This window comes from Caretta caretta, chromosome 2 (assembly GCF_965140235.1).
Source record: "Caretta caretta isolate rCarCar2 chromosome 2, rCarCar1.hap1, whole genome shotgun sequence".
Taxonomy (NCBI): domain Eukaryota; kingdom Metazoa; phylum Chordata; order Testudines; family Cheloniidae; genus Caretta; species Caretta caretta.
This window is the reverse complement of record NC_134207.1, coordinates 267031907-267051325: the sequence shown is the minus strand read 5'-3', so window position 1 is coordinate 267051325 and position 19419 is coordinate 267031907. Positions and strand designations below refer to the sequence as shown.

Sequence of the window (19419 nt, the reverse complement as noted above, 5' to 3'; positions counted from 1 at the left end):
GAACATTCACTGTTGGCTAAAATGACCCAGCTCAACTCATTTTACCAAGTCACTGTCTCCAATGGGGAGAAGCAATTGCATCGAATTAATTCCATGTGCCCCAAATCTCAAAGACCGTGTTTCTGATGGATACTGGGTTTTATGTTCCTCAGACAGCCAGGGCCTTTATTTTCCAAAACCCGTATGTTTAAGAAGTCTCTTAAAGAGACTTCTTTGTTGAAACTTCTCATTTATCATTATGTCCAAGCTTGTGAATCTGTCAAGACAAGGACTAAACCATGTGCGTGCCCCATGATAGCCAAATGAAAGGGTCTTTTGCCACTCCAAGAGATGTTAATTCAGCAGACAAGACCATGTCTTGGTGTGGCCCATAGTCCTTATTTTAAAGACTCTCCAGTGGTAGAGAATGCTTGGGGCTCCCATGGCAGCAGGGAGGGGAGACATAAGAGGCTTTCTAATTTATAGGCTTTTTTTAGCGATATTTTAATTGTTCAGTAAAAAAAAAAAAAAAAAAGTTTTCTTTAAATGGGGGAGAGATCATCGGTTTAAAGGTTTAAAATAAACTTACATTAAATATGAGCCAGCAATTCCATCGGGGGGTGAGAGTCTTCTCCCCTTGGGCTCTTTTTGATCGGCTTTTGGTTGTCTGACTCTTCTTCATTTCAAATGCCTTGAGAGTGGGAGCTTACAACACTGAAGGGATAATGTGTCTTGTCTTATTTCCCAGCTGGCTGTAAAGTCTGTTTTGTGGCCCTGCTCCAGTCCTTCAGTCACTATAACATCATAGCACAGAAGCTGGTAAGTCTCTTGGAATATGATCATAAGTACCATTCACGCTTGAGTAGTGTGGTTACGGCTTGTAGCTTTTGGAAGCTACTGCCACTTGAGGGCAATGCCATTTCTGTTCCATGAAGGTCTGATTCTGGTCAGTAACACAACTCAGTTTTTGTCCAGTAGAAAGCAGTGGTAGACACAAACAGGATTTTCTATACATAACTTGCATGTTCATCCCCCCAAATCTGAATCTTTTACAATGCATGGGTCTGATCCCATGAAGCACTGAGCATACTCAATTCATTTTGAAATCGATGGAAGTTGTGGATGTTCAGGATTGAGCCTGAATTCAGGGCTTGCTTTTCCCTCCATTGAAAATAGATATTTAGCACGTGGCTCCTGTTATGGGGTTAACTCTTTGATGTACATTGTTATCTTTTCTAAGCACGATCATTTTTGTGAGAAGGATGTTTTAAATGTGCAGGGAACTAGCAGACATTTCTCAGAGGAAAGCTTTTGATTCAACTGGGGCAGACTTAAAACACTGATTAATTCTGTTAAGTATAGTAAGAGACTGTATCTAAGAACCAAAGTAAGCTTAGGTGTAAGTGGGTGCAGCTCCACTGACCTCAATGGGCATTTAATATACTTACTCCCAGGTTCAATTTGGCCCTAAATACTGGGATTGAAAGCATTTTTCAGGTCTGGCAGATTGTTACCAGCTGTCCAAGGTTAGGAATCCTTGAGAACTTTGATACTGGGCTCAGTGGTCCCCATATTTGTTATATGGAGAGGGGGACAGGTAATCAAATCCACATGTGGCCAATCTCCTCTTATATATATCCCTGCAATGTGCTGCAGCTGGGTTAGACCTAAGCTTAGGGCTGTGCTGAGTGAATATGGCAATGGAACGGAATGGATAACATAGCATTCTACCTACTCAGTGGTTTGTGTGTTAGGCCCAAAATAAGGCAGAGCACTGGCTGTGTATATGAAATCTGTGGAGCATCTACTTGTGGCCTTGGGAGAGCTGGCTGGTCATGCGGTAGAAACAAGGAGGAGCGTTAGCGTCTGCTACATAATATTAAAAGAAGCTAAAAATACATTAAATGCAGTTCAGGCAAGCAATTGGTGTAGTTGCTGCAGGGATGTTATGCGATTGCAAATTGGTGGGGAGATTGGTCCATGAAACAATATCTTTATTAAGGTGTAGTCCGTGTGATGAAAAAGGTTCAGAATCCCTGAGATGGAGCAATCAAAGTCACTGACATGCTCCTGCAGAGTGGGCTGGAAAGCCATTGTTATTGTAGAAAAAGATCAGTTCAACCATCACATCCATCCCTGAGCAGCCAGTGCAGGGTTACTCTCTGCAGTGTGTGCTTCAGGCCTAGGTAACTCAAGTATGGGATTTCTTCTTGGGGAAGCTTAGTTACACAGGTGATTGGGAAGGTGGGGGAGGAGCACTAGAAATGTCTGGAGAAACTGAACAATCTCAGAGAGATTTCAATTAGGAAGTCCTTAACATTCATTCTAAACATCATCCTTTGCTGAACTTCATCCAGTTACTTGCAGGTAAACCTTGTACCACCTAAAGACATTCCTCTGCCTCTTTGGTGTTTACACCTTGTGTGCAGTTACCGTTTCCCCCTTAGTCAATGCTTAGCCAAACTGCATATATTTAGCTCTCTCAGTCTTCCTTCATAAATCTGAGTCCCTCCATCAACTTAATCATTTTTGTTACTCTTCCCTGAATTCCTTCCCTCACCTCTGGCAGCATTAAACGAAACTAAATCTAGCCTGGTTGGTGCAGTTTCATTAGTGCTATAGTGAGGAACACTGCTGCCTCACTGTGTAACATGATGCCTTTGTATGCAATTCAAGATTTCATGGGCTTATTTGATAGCATTCTTCTTAGTGTATGCGCAACATGCTTCAGGTGACCAGGATTCATCACCGAATTTAGTCCGCTGGTTGGATCATTAGCTTCCCTGGCTTGGGCTGGGTACTGACTGGGAGTCCGAGATGAACGCTGATCCATGCCCCCTTTGATTACATTGAAAGCCCATATCTATCTAGTTTTCTGTCTGCTGTCCCAAGTCTATGGATCTGTGTCTACATTGCTGTCAGCGGCATGAGTGCAGCACATGTAGACATACCCGAGCTAGCTTGCTTGAATAACAACAGCAATAAAGCTGTGGCAGCAGGGGCTGTTCAAGCTCGCCCAGAACCCTGGGTATGTACTTAAGAGGCTAGCCCATGCTGTCATGGTTTCACTGCTAGCTAGCTGGCATGTCTACATGTGTTGCACTCACATGTCTGATTGTGGTATAGACACACCTTACATTGTGATGTACCAAATTGGTTCTAGGTGATTCTTGGTTTTTAACAATGAGTTAGAACACCTTACAATTTCCGAATAACATAATGGGATGAAGGGGCGATATTTTATAATATTTTTATGAGATTGTGCCTCAGTTTCTCCTATATGCTGAACTATTACGCAGTGGAAGTGGAAAACATCTGTTTGCTCTCAGGGCAGGCTAAGAGAGAGAGGTGTGATTGTTGCCTAGCTGTCTGGGCCTTGGCCCCCATATCAGAGGAACATTTGAAAAGATGGTGGCAAATGCAGTTGCCCACCCATTGACATCAACCAACCAACAACCCAGCGGGATTTGGATTTTCCCACCTCTCTGCAGGAAGACTGAGCAACATTCTCCACCTGGAGAACAAAGGACTGGGAAGGTGTGACGTTGTGGGGGCGGGGAATAAGAGCTGGCTGCTAGCAGGAGTCAGGGCTCTCACCTGGAGTATGACCAAAGAGGTCAGAGGGAGAGACAGAGCTTGAACAACGAGGTTCACTACAGTTTGGCTGGGCTCAGGGCTAACCAGAATGGACTGTGCTTTAACCTTCAGTTCACTATGGTACCCACAGGACTTCCTATGCTGTGTTCCAGTTAATGAATAAACCCGCCTGTTTTGACAATGCTGTGTGAGTGTCACTGCAAATGCTGGGCGAGGTGCATTAATCCCTGCAGAGTGTACAAGTCTCCAGGAGTCTGTCTCAGTTGGACTCACTGAACAGAGCTCATGGGTGAAGCCGGGGTGCTGAAGGCCCAGAGTCCAGTCTAAAGACGCCGTGAAGCTATCACAGACTGTTCCAAAGTTGGGGCATAGCACTGATTGTGTGGAGCTGTGATATACAGTAAGATGGCGCTTCTCTAGGAGCTTCTATCTTTGGCTCTCCAAGCACTTTGCGAGCATTACAGAATTGTCTTTCAAAGCCCAGTGAAACAGGCAAGTATTGTGCCCATTTTATAGATGGGAAAGGTGAGGCATGGAGAGGGTAAGTGACTTCCCCAAGGTCAGCCGTAGAATTGGATATAGAACAGGCAAGTAGCAGACACGACCAATTTGGTCAACTTAATGTACCCTCTCTACATAAAAGCACATCATTGGAAACTTATTATGTCTACTTTAAGATGAGGTATGATGTGATGCTGCTACGATGGAAATGGGGATAAACAGTGACACATCAACACATTAAAATGACCATTTTGAAATAGTTGCATTTGTTTGTTAGCTTCATGGTTATGTATTATTTCAAGAAATAAAATTGGATTTCTTTGTGACTTCAGAGCAACACAACAATCTGAAGGGTGAAATAAAATCTAATAATTTGTACGGGTATCGCTGAAAGGTAATAGAGCTGGGGACATTTCTGGTCAACATCATTATCATCATTTTGTTTATGGTCTCTGAGAGTGGGGGTGACCACAGTCCTCATTTCTTGGCATGTCCACAGTTGGGTGAAGTGACGATTGTTCTGACTGCAGATACAGTTTGTTGTGCACCAATCTCTACTGCTGCAGGCACCGATAAGGCCTTGTAGAAGCTCAGATGCCACTGGGCCCTTGACGAATCCAGGAAATAGTTCATCATCCACATTTTTCCATCCGTGTGGCAATGGTGATCCAATATCTGGTTTACCTATGTGTGAAGACATACAGTCTTTAAAAAGAAAAGGCGGACTTGTGGCACCTTAGAGACTAACGAATGTATTCATCAGATGCATGTAGCTGTAGCTCACGAAAGCTTATGCTCAAATAAATTGGTTAGTCTCTAAGGTGCCACAAGTACTCCTTTTCTTTTCGCGGATACAGACTAACACGGCTGCTACTCTGAAACATACAATCTTTGTTTGCCAAGATGCTCTTTTGACATGCTCTTCAAAACTATCCTCATATGGTGGGAATTTGGCCAGTGACTGGTCCTTTTTGATGTGAGGCACAAGTAATTCAGAGCTCTGTGGGTCTCCTTTTCTTTCCCGCTCTGGTCATACAGCCCTGCTACCAACTTACTTGCTGCAGAAATTGCGGCTTGTCTGTCACCTTCTACCAATTTGGCAAGATCGCTGCAAGTGGTAAGCTCTCTTTGTTTTGACAACATTAAACATATATTTTCCCCCCAGAACCATATAGGGATGACACAGAGTCGCATCCTGTTAATGCATGTACAGCAGAAGTCAGGAATAAGTGCATCATAAATCGCATGCTCAGGTATGAAGCAACAGCTTGTCAGCTGTGCTGGTAATGATGCCTATTTCAAACCACATGTTATGTATGCGCTATTTTTGGAAAGTACTAAACAGCAAAGACCAAAATGTCGGTATCAGGACACTAAGACCCAAAAGCCATGATGGCACATACTGCATGCAGGAGGATCCTTGTATCTGCTTCCTCTTGAGTACTGGACAAATCTTGGGTTTCTTCAGCACCTCTACTCATGACAGACTTTGCTACTTCATCATTAGAAAAGCTTCCTGCAAGAAGGAAGGTATGTATTGGGTTTGCACCATATATTTACACACGAATTTTGCAAGTGACTGCTTGTTGAATGCCATGTTTAGAAACTTTTTCCATGGAGGCACAGGTTGTTCACCAATCACCTGATATTTCTTGCACCCAACCGTAGATCCTGTCCGGTGCTGACTTTCTGCAGTTTTCACAGAGTTACTGTTGCCATATCTGTCAAAGACTTAGATTACAGAATTAGCTTTGTCAAATCCTTTTAGGATCTGCCTCAACGACTCAGCAGCCAGTTCATGGAATGTGTGGAATTCGTTTCCAGACATCATTTGTGTGATAGCCGTGTATGCTCCGATTTTTGTTTGCATGGATTCTTTCCTCTTGAACTTCCAGCTGATGCCTTCATTCAGCTTTGTCTGTTCTTATAGTTGTTCCCTCACCATGGAAAAGGGACATAGGCACAGGTCCTGTTGGGTGACTGAGAACAGTTGCCATTGAAACATCATCTCTGCATCTTGCGAAGGACGTGGCTCTATGGAAAACAATTTCTGGACAGAGAGCTCTTGTGACTATTCCTCCTTTGCCAAGCTTTAATTTGGTCATCTTGACCAAGTCACTAAATGTTCTGATACCAGATTTCTTGACTGGGCTGAAGAAGCTGTGTGTCCCATCAGAATCAAGTGCACCTTTCATAAATCTCTCCATTTGTTCTTCACCAACACCTGTTTCAGTAGAGACTCTTGCACATCTCATGTTACATGCAGTAGATATGCTGGTAAGCACCTCTGGATGTGATTTAGGATGAAATGGGTTTGTTATATTGTTGATGACATGGTTGGAAAGAGCTGTAACATGATCTTCACCCCTTTTCAATGCAGAGGCAAGGACTTGTTTGTAGACTTTGTCTTAAGTACTTCTTATTAGGCTATTTCTTTCTCTCCTAGCCTTTACATATTTGTAATATGAAGCTGTGTATTGTCATCTCTAACGCTAATACTGACCTGTGCGTAAGTGTCACTGAATTAAAAGGCAAGTTTCTAGAATATTTCAAATGGTTACTACTGCATGTATAGGTAATTACAAATTAAAACCTTCTACCATGTAAACTAGATGCTACGTTGTATGTATAAAAGCTTGCAAATGGAGAGGAAGCATTACACTAGGAATTCATTTACATTGTATCTACCCCTGTACAGTACAAACTGTGGACACGCAAGCTACTGCTCGTGGGGCACAACCTTCAGTGTGAGACTGATCTGGCCAGCACATTTCAACTGGAAACACACAAAACTATTACAATCACTTGTGAATACTTTGACAATTAAGGATCATAGACTCATAGAATATCAGGGTTGGAAGGAACCTCAGGAGGTCATCTAGTCCCCCTAAGTAGAATATCTGATGTGAAAACACTACATGTTGGTATATTTCAAAACGTTGATATTTGCTGTTTTTTGCCACATGCTAAACAGCTTCTTCATTTCTGAAGAAAAAAATACTTGCCCATGCAAAACCATTCAAAATATGTTAATACATTGTGGTTTGCGAGCTCTGACCAGTAAAAACCACATTAAGGTGTTGATATTAACTTAAACAGTAAAAACTGGAGCTATAGTCATGTTGCAATATTTCTGGAACTATGGAAAAAAATGGCTCTCTCATTTTGGGTACTATTGTTTCACCTCATCTACAGGCTTATGGCACTACTTGATAGCTCCACATCATACCCCATGTAAACATACATAAAATACACTATCAAGTGTGCATGGATTCACCAAGGGAAGGTCATGCCTGCCTAATCTAATCGCCTTTTACGATGAGATTACTGGTTCTGTGGATGAAGGGAAAGCAGTGGATGTATTGTTTCTTGACTTTAGCAAAGCTTTTGACACGGTCTCCCACAGTATTCTTGTCAGCAAGTTAAGGAAGTATGGGCTGGATGAATGCACTATAAGGTGGGTAGAAAGCTGGCTAGATAGTCGGGCTCAACGGGTAGTGATCAATGGCTCCATGTCTAGTTGGCAGCCGGTATCAAGTGGAGTGCCCCAAGGGTCGGTCCTGGGGCCGGTTTTGTTCAATATCTTCATAAATGATCTGGAGGATGGTGTGGATTGCACTCTCAGCAAATTTGCGGATGATACTAAACTGGGAGGAGTGGTAGATACGCTGGAGGGGAGGGATAGGATACAGAAGGACCTAGACAAATTGGAGGATTGGGCCAAAAGAAATCTGATGAGGTTCAATAAGGATAAGTGCAGGGTCCTGCACTTAGGACGGAAGAACCCAATGCACCGCTACAGACTAGGGACCGAATGGCTAGGCAGCAGTTCTGCGGAAAAGGACCTAGGGGTGACAGTGGACGAGAAGCTGGATATGAGTCAGCAGTGTGCCCTTGTTGCCAAGAAGGCCAATGGCATTTTGGGATGTATAAGTAGGGGCATAGCGAGCAGATTGAGGGACGTGATCGTTCCCCTCTATTCGACATTGGTGAGGCCTCATCTGGAGTACTGTGTCCAGTTTTGGGCCCCACACTACAAGAAGGATGTGGATAAATTGGAGAGAGTTCAGCGAAGGGCAACAAAAATGATTAGGGGTCTAGAACACATGACTTATGAGGAGAGGCTGAGGGAGCTGGGATTGTTTAGCCTGCAGAAGAGAAGAATGAGGGGGGATTTGATAGCTGCTTTCAACTACCTAAGAAGGGGTTCCAAAGAGGATGGCTCTAGACTGTTCTCAATGGTAGCAGATGACAGAACGAGGAGTAATGGTCTCAAGTTGCAGTGGGGGAGGTTTAGATTGGATATTAGGAAAAACTTTTTCACTAAGAGGCTGGTGAAACACTGGAATGCGTTACCTAGGGAGGTGGTAGAATCTCCTTCCTTAGAGGTTTTTAAGGTCAGGCTTGACAAAGCCCTGGCTGGGATGATTTAACTGGGAATTGGTCCTGCTTCGAGCAGGGGGTTGGACTAGATGACCTTCAGGGGTCCCTTCCAACCCTGATATTCTATGATTCTATGATTCTAAGTGATATATGATGTGGGTTTGTGTATGGTGAGTAAATTAAACTCCAAAAATAAGGCCCTTTTTGGAAAATTTCCACATCCCTCTTGGTTCCCAGTACACCAGTCTCTTGCAGACACACCTCAGTCCATCTAGTGGCCCAAAACTTTGGCTGGTACTTTTCAGAGGATAAGCCCGTCTCTTCTACCATGGCTGCCTGAACCATATCATAGTCCCCTGGTCACTACCATGCAGGCTTCCTGAGCTTCCCCTGTCAAGTAGGGTGCTAGCTGTAGGGCCCAGGTTCCCTTTTCCAAACCTGCACCCATAGCTACTCTTTCAAAAGTGACCAAGAATCTGTCAGGGTCATCCGCAGGGCTTGTCTTACAGAGGCCTACCACCTGTGTCTGGTCGTCGTACTCTGCAGCAGGACTCATCACACCTTAGAGTATCTGCTGCTGTGTTGGGGTTTGTTCTTGAATAAAATCCTGTGGGCTTTTCTGTTGCTCAGCCTGCCCTGCAACAGGGATTGTCTGTCCAGGTGGTGGGTGTGCTGGAAGGCTTGCAGGGTCTTCTGCATCTCCTCCTGCTGTTCTCAAAGCCATTGCAATGTCTTCCATTGCCTCGACTGGTGAGCCTCTGCACCAGCTGCCCTGTCAGCATGAATAAGGTAGATCCTGGACAAGCCCACTCTTGTGACAGAGCACGGCCCTCTGCTCCCGTCTTCTGTAAGTGGCTCTGACACCTCTGCTCTGTAACCACCACTGTGTACTTCGTGTTTGTTTTAGTTTTATCAGCCGCTACCCTCTTTCAGTTCCATGCAGCAATTCTCTTTACAGTGTCATATAGTCATAAGAGAGGGAAGGGATCTCTCCACCCAGAGACCTTCCTTTGGCCCCGCCTAGCCCCTGCACTTCCTTCCTGTGCTCCTTTTCCACTCTCGTAGTTAACTGGATAATCAGCTCCTGAGATCTCCCCCGCCCAGGCTGCTCTAGTAATTAGTCACTCACAAGGGTGGGAAAGATGCTTGTAAAGCTGATGTGTTCTGTGCCGTGGCCAGTGGGTTGGGTTTGGTGCTTTATAAAGCAATTGCAGTTTGCTTATTTCATTTATTTATTTGTTTTGTATTCCCAGTGCACACAGGGGCCTTAATCACAGACCAGGACCCACAGTGCTGGGCACTGTACGAACACAGAACAAAAAGATGGCCCCTGTCCCAAGAGGCCTACAATCAAAGTATAAGGCAAGAGACAAAAGTTAGTGCCCAATTATTCCCTTGTAATAGGAGATAAACAGGCTGAGAGCTCAGACCTAATGTGAGTGGAATGAGTTTTCCTTGGTAAGATGATGAGGTTTCATGTAAAGTTTTATTTTCTCCTCCCATTCACACATTCTTAGGACGATTTTAGTAAGAAAATAGCACCTACAAATTAGATTTCCACACTTCAGCCCAAATCAGCCTCTGATGGACTCTGCTGGTTCTGTGGCTGCTGTGACAGGGAGCAGTTCTCACCACGGCTGAGGCAGCTGGAGTGGGGAGATTTGCAGCCAAGCTGGCAACTCTGTTTACCTTGGGGAAAATGCATCATGTTAGAAACTGTGTTAATTAACATGATGTTAAACCTCAGTTAGCAGCTATGGTAGACAGAGACAGTGCCCTAGGGATAACCATGTCCAGCGGTGAGCGTCCTTGTTTACATTAAGGGGAAAATCATGTTGGTTAATATGATTTCTAACCTGATGCAATTTCCCAGTGCAGACAAGGCCTGTGTGTTTGTTATTAATAGGTGTTGCTGTCATCTCTCTCTCCTGAGAAACTCTGAAAAAGTGAGAGAACAATGAGGATTAGTTGGAGCATGTGTGTGATGCAAATTGAAATGTTTTGTTCCTCACTGCTCTGAACAATGTTATTGTCCTTAAAGGTTTCAGAGTAACAGCCGTGTTAGTCTGTATTCGCAAAAAGAAAAGGAGTACTTGTGGCACCTTAGAGACTAACCAATTTATTTGAGCATGAGCTTTCCTGAGCTACAGCTCACTTCATCAGATGCATACCGTGGAAACTGCAGCAGACTTTATATATACACAGAGAATATGAAACAATACCTCCTCCCACCCCACTGTCCTGCTGGTAATAGCTTATCTAAAGTGATCATCAGGTGGGTCATTTCCAGCACAAATCCAGGTTTTCTCACCCTCCACCCCCCCCCCCAAATTCACTCTCCTGCTGGTGCTAGCCCATCCAAAGTGACAACTCTTTACATAATCAAGTCGGGCTATTTCCTGCATAAATCCAGGTTTTCTCACATCCCCCCCACCCCCATACACACACAAACTCACTCTCTTGCTGGTAATAGCTCATCTAAACTGACCACTCTCCAAGTTTAAATCCAAGTTAAACCAGAACATCTGGGGGGGGGGGGTGGAGGATCTGTAAACCAGTCGGAGAACACTTCAATCTCTCTGGTCACGCAATCACAGACATGAAGGTCGCTATCTTAAAACAAAAAAACTTCAAATCCAGACTCCAGCGAGAAACTGCTGAATTGGAATTCATTTGCAAATTGGATACTATTAATTTAGGCTTAAATAGAGACTGGGAGTGGTTAAGTCATTATGCAAGGTAGCCTGTTTCCTCTTGTTTTTTCCTACCCCTCTCCCCCCCCCCAGATGTTCTGGTTTAACTTGGATTTAAACTTGGAGAGTGGTCAGTTTAGATGAGCTATTACCAGCAAGAGAGTGAGTTTGTGTGTGTATGGGGGTGGGGGGGATGTGAGAAAACCTGGATTTATGCAGGAAATAGCCCGACTTGATTATGTAAAGAGTTGTCACTTTGGATGGGCTAGCACCAGCAGGAGAGTGAATTTGTGTGGGGGGGTGGAGGGTGAGAAAACCTGGATTTGTGCTGGAAATGGCCCACCTGATGATCACTTTAGATAAGCTATTACCAGCAGGACAGTGGGGTGGGAGGAGGTATTGTTTCATATTCTCTGTGTATATATAAAGTCTGCTGCAGTTTCCACAGTATGCATCTGATGAAGTGAGCTGTAGCTCACGAAAGCTCATGCTCAAATAAATTGGTTAGTCTCTAAGGTGCCACAAGTACTCCTTTTCTTTTTGTCCTTAAAGGGATGTGCTGAAAGGAACAATCCAGTTCTTCCATGGGGAATTCCAAGAGAGAGTTAAATCTATTGATAGCTGTCAGCTGACCTCCTGACTTTGGGCTCAGTTCTCTGAGTTAATCTTATAATATAACTTCAGGATTCTCTGTGTGGATGGTCGTCCTTGAATTCCTCGGAGGCTCTTTGACATTGAAGGTTGTGCCATAGATTATTTAACCCTCCTGGATTTGCAATAAGATCTTGGATCTGACGCAGAGGTTACATCAACTTCTGTCTAAATTAACCCACTGTCAATCTTGATACAGGTGTTCCTTGGATGGATAGTTTCACTATTAGACGTGGGCCTTGTTTACAATGGGGATTTTCCCCAATTACAACTACCAGTGTAGCTGCAGTAGCGCAAACCCCTACTGGAGGCAGGCGAAACCGCAATCTGCATGGGTGCAGCTTACTCTGATTTCACTCACCAGTTCAAATAATAGCATGTATAGTATTTTTGCTTGTCTGTATTAGGGTTTTGCAACTCTGGCTGAAATCTCCAGTATAGGCAAGGAAGGCCCTTTTGTTGGGGAGGGGCTATTATAAAAAGCAGTATCTGGTAGCTCAGCACAGGATTATTAATTGTACTTAAGAATCAGGTTACACCAGTGGAAAACTTGGCCCACAATCTCTTTTATTACAGCCTTAGTGCGGTGATCACAGAATCATAGAATATTAGGGTTGGAAGAGAGCTCAGGAGGTCATCTAGTCCAATCCCCTGCTCAAAGCAGGACCAACACCAACTAAATCATCCCAGCCAAGGCTTTGTCAAGCTGGGCCTTAAAAACCTCTAAGGATGGAGATTTCACCACCTCCCTAGGTAACCCATTCCAGTGCTTCACCACCCTCCTAGTGAAATAGTGTTTCCTAATATCCAACCTAGACCTCCCCCACTGCAATTTGAGACCTTTGTTTCTTGTTCTGTCATCTGCCACCACTGAGAACAGCCGAGCTCCATCCTCTTAGCAGCCTTCAACTACTTGAAGAGTTCCGATCAAATCCCCCCTCACTCTTCTCTTCTGCAGACTAAATAACCCCAGTTCCCTCAGCCTCTCCTCGTAAGTCATGTGCCCCAGCCCCCTAATCATTTTCATTGCCCTCTGCTGGACTCTCTCCTATTTGTCCACATCTCTTTTGGTCCCCCCACTACAGAACTGGACGCAATACTCCAGGTGTGGCTTCACCAGTGCCGAATAGAGGGGAATGATCACGTCCCTCCATCTGCTGGCAATGCTCCAACTAATGCAGCCCAATATGCCGTTGGCCTTCTTGGCAACAAGGGCACACTGCTGACTCAGATCCAGCTTCTCATCCACTGTAATCCCCAGGTCCTTTTCTGCAGAACTGCTGCTTACTCTGAAGTGACTCTCCGAAGAGAGCATGGCATGTTTCCCTGTTTCTTGTCTCATTGGCTCTAGAACAAAGTTTGCTCAATTTACAAGATAAAAGATGTTTAGTTTTCTTGTAAGTGCCAGCACTGCCAAGTCAAAGCTGGGTTCCTAGCGCCTGCTCTGCTGGTGATGACCTGCCGTCAGAACTTTAACAGTTCCACTGCCATTGCACAAGTCACAGTAGAGACCTGCGCCCTCTCCTTGACCAGCATCAGCTTTTTACCAGAGACAAAAGCGATGGAAACTTGTTCTGGTCATTTAAAGTTGCAGACGAGATTCTGAATACATCCAGAGGAGCAGTGTCATTGAAATCAGTATGGTTTTGTAAGCTCTTTGGGGGCAGGGATTGCGGTTTTGTATGTGACGTAGTACCTCACACAATGGGACCCTGGATTTTCAGACCACAAGAGACCATTAAATATCGCATGCCATTCTTTTTACCCAGATACCTCTATGTTGAGCCCAAAGATTTTAGTTCTACTAAAGTGTTTCAGACCCTGGGAGACAGGCAGAGAACAGGAGAGATCAAGGTGCCACCAAATGCTTGAGGCCTCTGCAGTGGGAGGGAATTGATTTAGGTGTGATCTGCCTGGTTATCCCAGCTGGCAATCTTTGGCCCATGCTATAGAGGAAGGTGACCCCCACTCCCCCCAAGTATCTGCCAGTCTGACCTGGGGGTAAATGGACAGATTTGGATTCGGGAAGGCATTGGTTTGACCCTAAACATGTGATAACGACATGCCAGCTAGGCATCTAGACAGAGGATTCTCTGTACCAAATCAGAGCTCTGGTCAACCCTGTCCGGTCTCCCATCTCCAGCTCTGGCCAATCTCTCATGCTTCTGAGGAAGGTGAAGAGAAACAAACCCAGAATACAGCTGGCTAATTGTGCTTCAGGAAAAAACCTTCTTTCCTGATCCCTGCAGGATGAAGCCATGGTCTTTAAGCAGAGCTGCAAACATTATGAGCATGTTAAGGGCAATGCAGGCAATTCTGTTCTCCCTGTGGCCCATGAAGGAAGGCAGTGAACAGGAGGATTCATAGATTCCAAAGCCAGAAGGAACCCTCATGACCATTCAGCTTGAGGGCCTCCCTCCCCACTTAGAATTTCTCCAAGAAGCTAGAGTAAAGAGTATCTTTTAGAAAGATTTCTAATCTTGCCTTAAAGGCTCCAAGCAATGGGGACTCCACCACCTCCCCTGGTAAGCTGTTTCAGTGTCTAATCACCCTCCCTGCTAGGAAACTGCATCTTATTACAAGGTTGAATTTGTCCAACGTCAACGTTCAGACACTGGACCTTGCTATGCCTTCTTTAGCAAGGTTGGAAAGCCCCCCACCGTCAGCACTCTTGTCCATGTGTCAGTACCTGTACACAGTGATCATGTCACCTCTCAGCCTTCTCTTTGATAAGCTGAATAAGTTGAGCTCCTTAAGCCTTACACTGTAGGGCTTGTTTTCCAGTCCCCGGATAATTTTTGTGGCCCTCGTTCTTGAAGCGTGGACACCAGAACTTGACACAGTATCCTAGTAGCAGTCTTACTAATGTAGTGTACAGAGTCAAGATCATGTCTCTTCCTCTACTTGATATTTTCCTTCTTACACATCCAGGGATTGCATTAGTCCTTTTTGCCCCAGCCTTGCACAGAGAATTCATGTTGAGGTGATTATCTATGATAATCCCTAAGTCCTTCTTGAAGTCACTGCTTCCCAAGAGAGAGGCGTAGTCCACACTACAAAGTTAGGTCGACATGTCGCCTTGCATCGACTCAAATTTGTCTCCTGTCAGCGTAAGTGCCCAGTAAAACCACCTCCCTGAATGGCACAGAGCTATGGTCGACGCAGTGGGAGTGTAGACACTTCATGACCTATGTCGACCATAACGGTCCTCTCACAGCTGTTCCACAATGTCAGACAGTGACTGCTCTGGTCACAATTGTGAACTCCACGGCCCAGAGGTCACGGACACCAGGAGCCCTCTCTCTTCCCATTTAAAAACTCTGTGAATTTTTGAAATGCCTTTTTCTGATTGCCCAGCTTGGTGAGCACAGCTAGCAGCTCTTCCTTGTTTGTGTGCAATTGCCCGGCCAGCCATGCCGGTTACAGGCTGTAGCCATGCTCCGGTCTGGAGAAGACAGGAGGTGTGGGATCTCCTAGGCATGTGAGGAGAAGAGGCTGTGCAGGTGCGAGTATGGAGCAGTTGTAGAAACATGTTTCAGAGTAGCAGCCGTGTTAGTCTGTATTCGCAAAAAGAACAGGAGGACTTATGGCACCTTAGAGACTAGCCAATTTATTTGAGCATGAGCTTTCGTGAGCTACATCCGATGAAGTGAGCTGTAGCTCACGAAAGCTTATGCTCAAATAAATTGGTTAGTCTCTAAGGTGCCACAAGTCCTCCTTTTCTTTTTGTAGAAACATGGACATCTATGAGCAGATTGCATGGGGGAGGCAGGTGAAGGGGTATGACAGGGCTCAGCAGCAGTGCCATGTGAAAGCAAAGGAACTGCAGCAGGCGTACCAGGAGCAGTAGCATAGCTAGGGGGGCAGTGGCTGCTCCCCCACTGAGCACAAGTGGCGCCTTGTCAATGTCTTGGCGCCTTTTAAATTTTCCCCTGTTGAGGGAACAGGGGGAGCGATCAAAAGAAAAGGCGGCAGCCGCTGAGGCGCTTTTACTCACCAGGCGGCGCTCCGGGTCTTCGGCGGCACCTCGGCGGCAGGACCGTCAGTGCCGCCGAAGACACCCGGAGTGAGTGAGGGCCGGCTGCCGGAGCGCCGCCGGGTGAGTAAAAGCGTCGCAGCAAGTGGTGCCTTTTTTTGGATCGCTCCCCGTTCTCTCCAGCTTGCTACGCGGCTGACCAGGAAGTCAGGGAAGCCAACAGTCGATCTGGTGCTGAGCCACAGACCTCCTGGTTTTCTGACGAGTTGCATGCCATACTTGGTGCAGACCCCACCAACACCCCGCAGAGCGCCATGGATTCCTCTGAGGAGCCTGACAGGCAGAGCCCTGCTGTGAACAGCGAGGAGGAGGAAGAGGATGGGGGAACATGTGACCAGGAGATCCAACTATGCTGTGAGCCAGGATCTGTTTGAGACTCCACCACAGTCTAGCCAGTCCCAGCGGGCGAGCCCGATGCAAGGGAAGGAACCTTGGGTAAGTGTGTGAATGCATTGTCCATTACAGTGTTTAAATGTACAGTTGGCTCCTGACCCCAACTTACTAGAACACAGGGTTCAACTTTTATTTAATTTGTTCCTAGTTAAAGAGGTAGCAGTACAACAAATAGAAGAAGAATTTTCTGCATTTGGTTGCCCAGCAGTGTTAGGCCGGGGGAAGGACATGTGGAACAGTTTGTTTATGAGCACAGGGATGTCCCTTGAATCCTCCTGAGAGATCGCAATGAAACTTTTATGGAGGTATTCTGCTCCTCTCCCAAAGGGATGGCAGCCTTGTTTCTTCCGCTGTGGTAGGACACTTTCCCACGCCACTCCGTGAAGACTTCAGCAAGCACCGTTGCAGTAAGCAGGCTAGTGGCCTATGGGCCTGGGGGGCTTCAGGACACCATCAGCAGCTGTGTTCTCTGAGCCTTTGTTACCCTCAGGAAGGAGAAATTGACTAAAATCACAGTGCTGTGCTGAGGTACTCCAAAGCTGTAGTGTCAATAAGCATGTCTCGTTTAAAACTTTAGGGGAGCAAGGCAAGGGAGTTCAGAAACTTAACTTTCGCTTTCTGCTGTGACTATAAATATGATTCTTCTGCCTGCTTTATCTATAGCTGCTGACGTTGTGGCCGTGAGGGGGTGCCACCTCCACAGCCGTGGAATGCCTGACCATGACAAGGAGGAGAAAGAAGAGGACTTGGGAGATGTTCAGTAAGATCCTGCAAGCAAGTGCTGCATCAGACCGTGAGCACATGGCACGGAGGATGAATGTTATAGACACTATGGAGAAAGAAAGAAAGTTGACGGGAGAAAGCCCCAGAAGGAAAAGGAGAGGGAGATGTACCTGGACATGATAGGGCTTCTTCAGCAGTAAACACAGATGCTGCAGACTCTTGTTGACCAGCAGGTGGTTCAGAAAGCAGGGGCTCACTTCTCTTTGCAGTCAATGGAAAACTCAATTGTAGCATTTCCTTTTCCGCCCCCCCCCAGCCCCCCGAAATTTCTTCATGACATCAGGGGCGGCATCCGTTCCACGCCACACGGGGACCATAAGGACAGCTTCACATAAACTGACCTGTGAGAGCCATGGGTGCTATATGTGTTGCCAAAATGGTCTGAAATGGACATGAATGTTCTTTCCTCTTGTTAAATTCTGTCCTGTTAATTTGTTTCAAACATTTTTTATTTGCTTTTAATTACACAGATGTTTTTTGCACTGGTTTCATTATTCAATAAAATTATATTTTTTGAAAAATAACTCATCTTTATTACTTCATAACATAAACTGTAGGATGCCGAGCAGAAGTGAAAGCACACAGTTGTTGTTGTCCAGTGTGATAGAACTCATAGGATCTGTGACATACACAGTGTAATAATGATAAATGTACAGCAAGCAGTGCACAATGAATAGGTGCAGTGACAGTGTTATATTCATAGATGGGGTGCTCAGTGCACACAGTCCCTAACAGGCCCCAAAATTTCAGGGCCAGGTTGAGCATTGTCTAGCACACCACATTACTGTGGCTGACTGTTGAAGTGGTATTTCAAGGCTTCCCTCAGCTGCATAGCTCCACCTTGGCACTATTAGTCCTTCTAATAGTCCTTGTGTCTGGCTGTTCAAACTCAGCAGACAGCCACTCCACCTCCATGCTGGTGGCAGCTTTTCCCCTTTGTCTCACAGATATTATGTAGGACACAGCAGACAGCTGTAAACAATGGGATTTTTTTTTTTCACTGAGATCCAATCTTGTGAGTAAACAACACCAGCATCCCTTCTATCGAGGAAAAACACATTCACCCATCATTCTGCACCTGCTGAACTGGTAGTTGAATCTTTCCTTGGTGCTGTCGAGGTGGCCGGTGTATGGCTTTATGAGCCAGGGGAGCAAGGGGTAGGCTGAGTCCCCCCGTATCACTACTGGCATTTCAACATCGCTAATGGAAATCTGCTGCTTGGGAATGAATGTCCCTGCTTGCATCTTTCTGAACAGTCATATACTTTTAAAAATGAGAGCATCATGCACCTCCCCTGACCAGCCAACTTTGATGTCAGTGAAGCTCCCTGGTGATCCACCAGCAGTTGCATAACCAGAGAAAAGCAGGCCTTTCTGTTGGTGTACTCTGTGGGCAAGATGTGCTGGTGCCAAAATAGGCATCTACATGCCACCTAGTATGCCACTGCAGTTCGGGAACGCCATTGCTGCAGATCCATCCACTATGTCCTGCATGTTGCCAGGAGTCAGTCCTGCATAGCAGGAGATGATGACTGGCCCACACACTTCTATGACAATGGCCCCCATGGTGGATTTTCCAACTTCCAAATGATTTCCCACTGACTGGTAGCAATCTGGCTTTGCTACCTTCCACAGTGTGATTGCCACTTGCTTCTCCACTGTCAGCGCAGTTCTCATTCTGGTCTCCCTGCACTGGAGGGCTGGGGCAAGCTCAGCATGCAGGTCCAGAAATGTGGCCTTGCGCATCTGAAAGTTCTGCAGCAACTGCTTGACATCCCAAGCCTGCATTATGATGCAATCCCACCAGTGAGTACTCGTTTCTCGGGCCCAAAAGTGGCACTCCACTCTGTGCAGCTGCTCTGTGAATGCCTCCAGCAATCTTGAATTGGTTTTTGCTATGTCTTACAGCAATCTGTCCTCCAAAAAAATTGTCACTTTCCCTGTGGCTGCAGTTCTTGCAGCTCTGCAAATACCGGAAGATCATTCAACTGTGTTTGCAATGCTCGTGACAACGGGATAGAGCTGTGTAGGCACCATGCTTCTGTCAGAGATGACAGACAGCAAGAGGTTCCGCGTGGGTCTGTGGGACTTGAGAAAAAAGGCACTAAAATTATGGGATATGAATAGTAATATGGGGTGGAGAAAGTTGCATGGTGAGAGCTTGACCCCTAGCTCCCAGTCATCCCTGTGCAACTCGTTTCTGCTGCATGGTGCATTGCAAAAATATCCCAAAAGACAGTGCGGCACATGATAACGAATTGCACATGGGATACCTACCCACGGTGCACCAGCATGTACATTGACACAGGCACTCCTGGTGAGTATGTGCTGTGTTGATGCAAGGAGCCAAGTATGTACATGTTTGAGCAATATACTAACTGTGGCGGCTGTATCCTGACAATA

The 19419-nt window shown here is 45.7% G+C and overlaps 1 protein-coding gene across 2 annotated transcripts in view; it reads left to right on the top strand.

Annotated features, from left to right (window-relative positions):
- Nucleotides 1-19419, top strand: part of ELP6 (elongator acetyltransferase complex subunit 6) — a 46290-nt gene that overhangs the window by 10086 nt on the left and 16785 nt on the right. For both annotated transcript variants that reach the window (XM_048837305.2, XM_048837306.2), the window contains one exon: nt 728-798. In XM_048837305.2, the coding sequence (XP_048693262.2) occupies nt 728-798 (71 nt within the window). The remainder of the gene's footprint in view (nt 1-727; nt 799-19419) is intronic.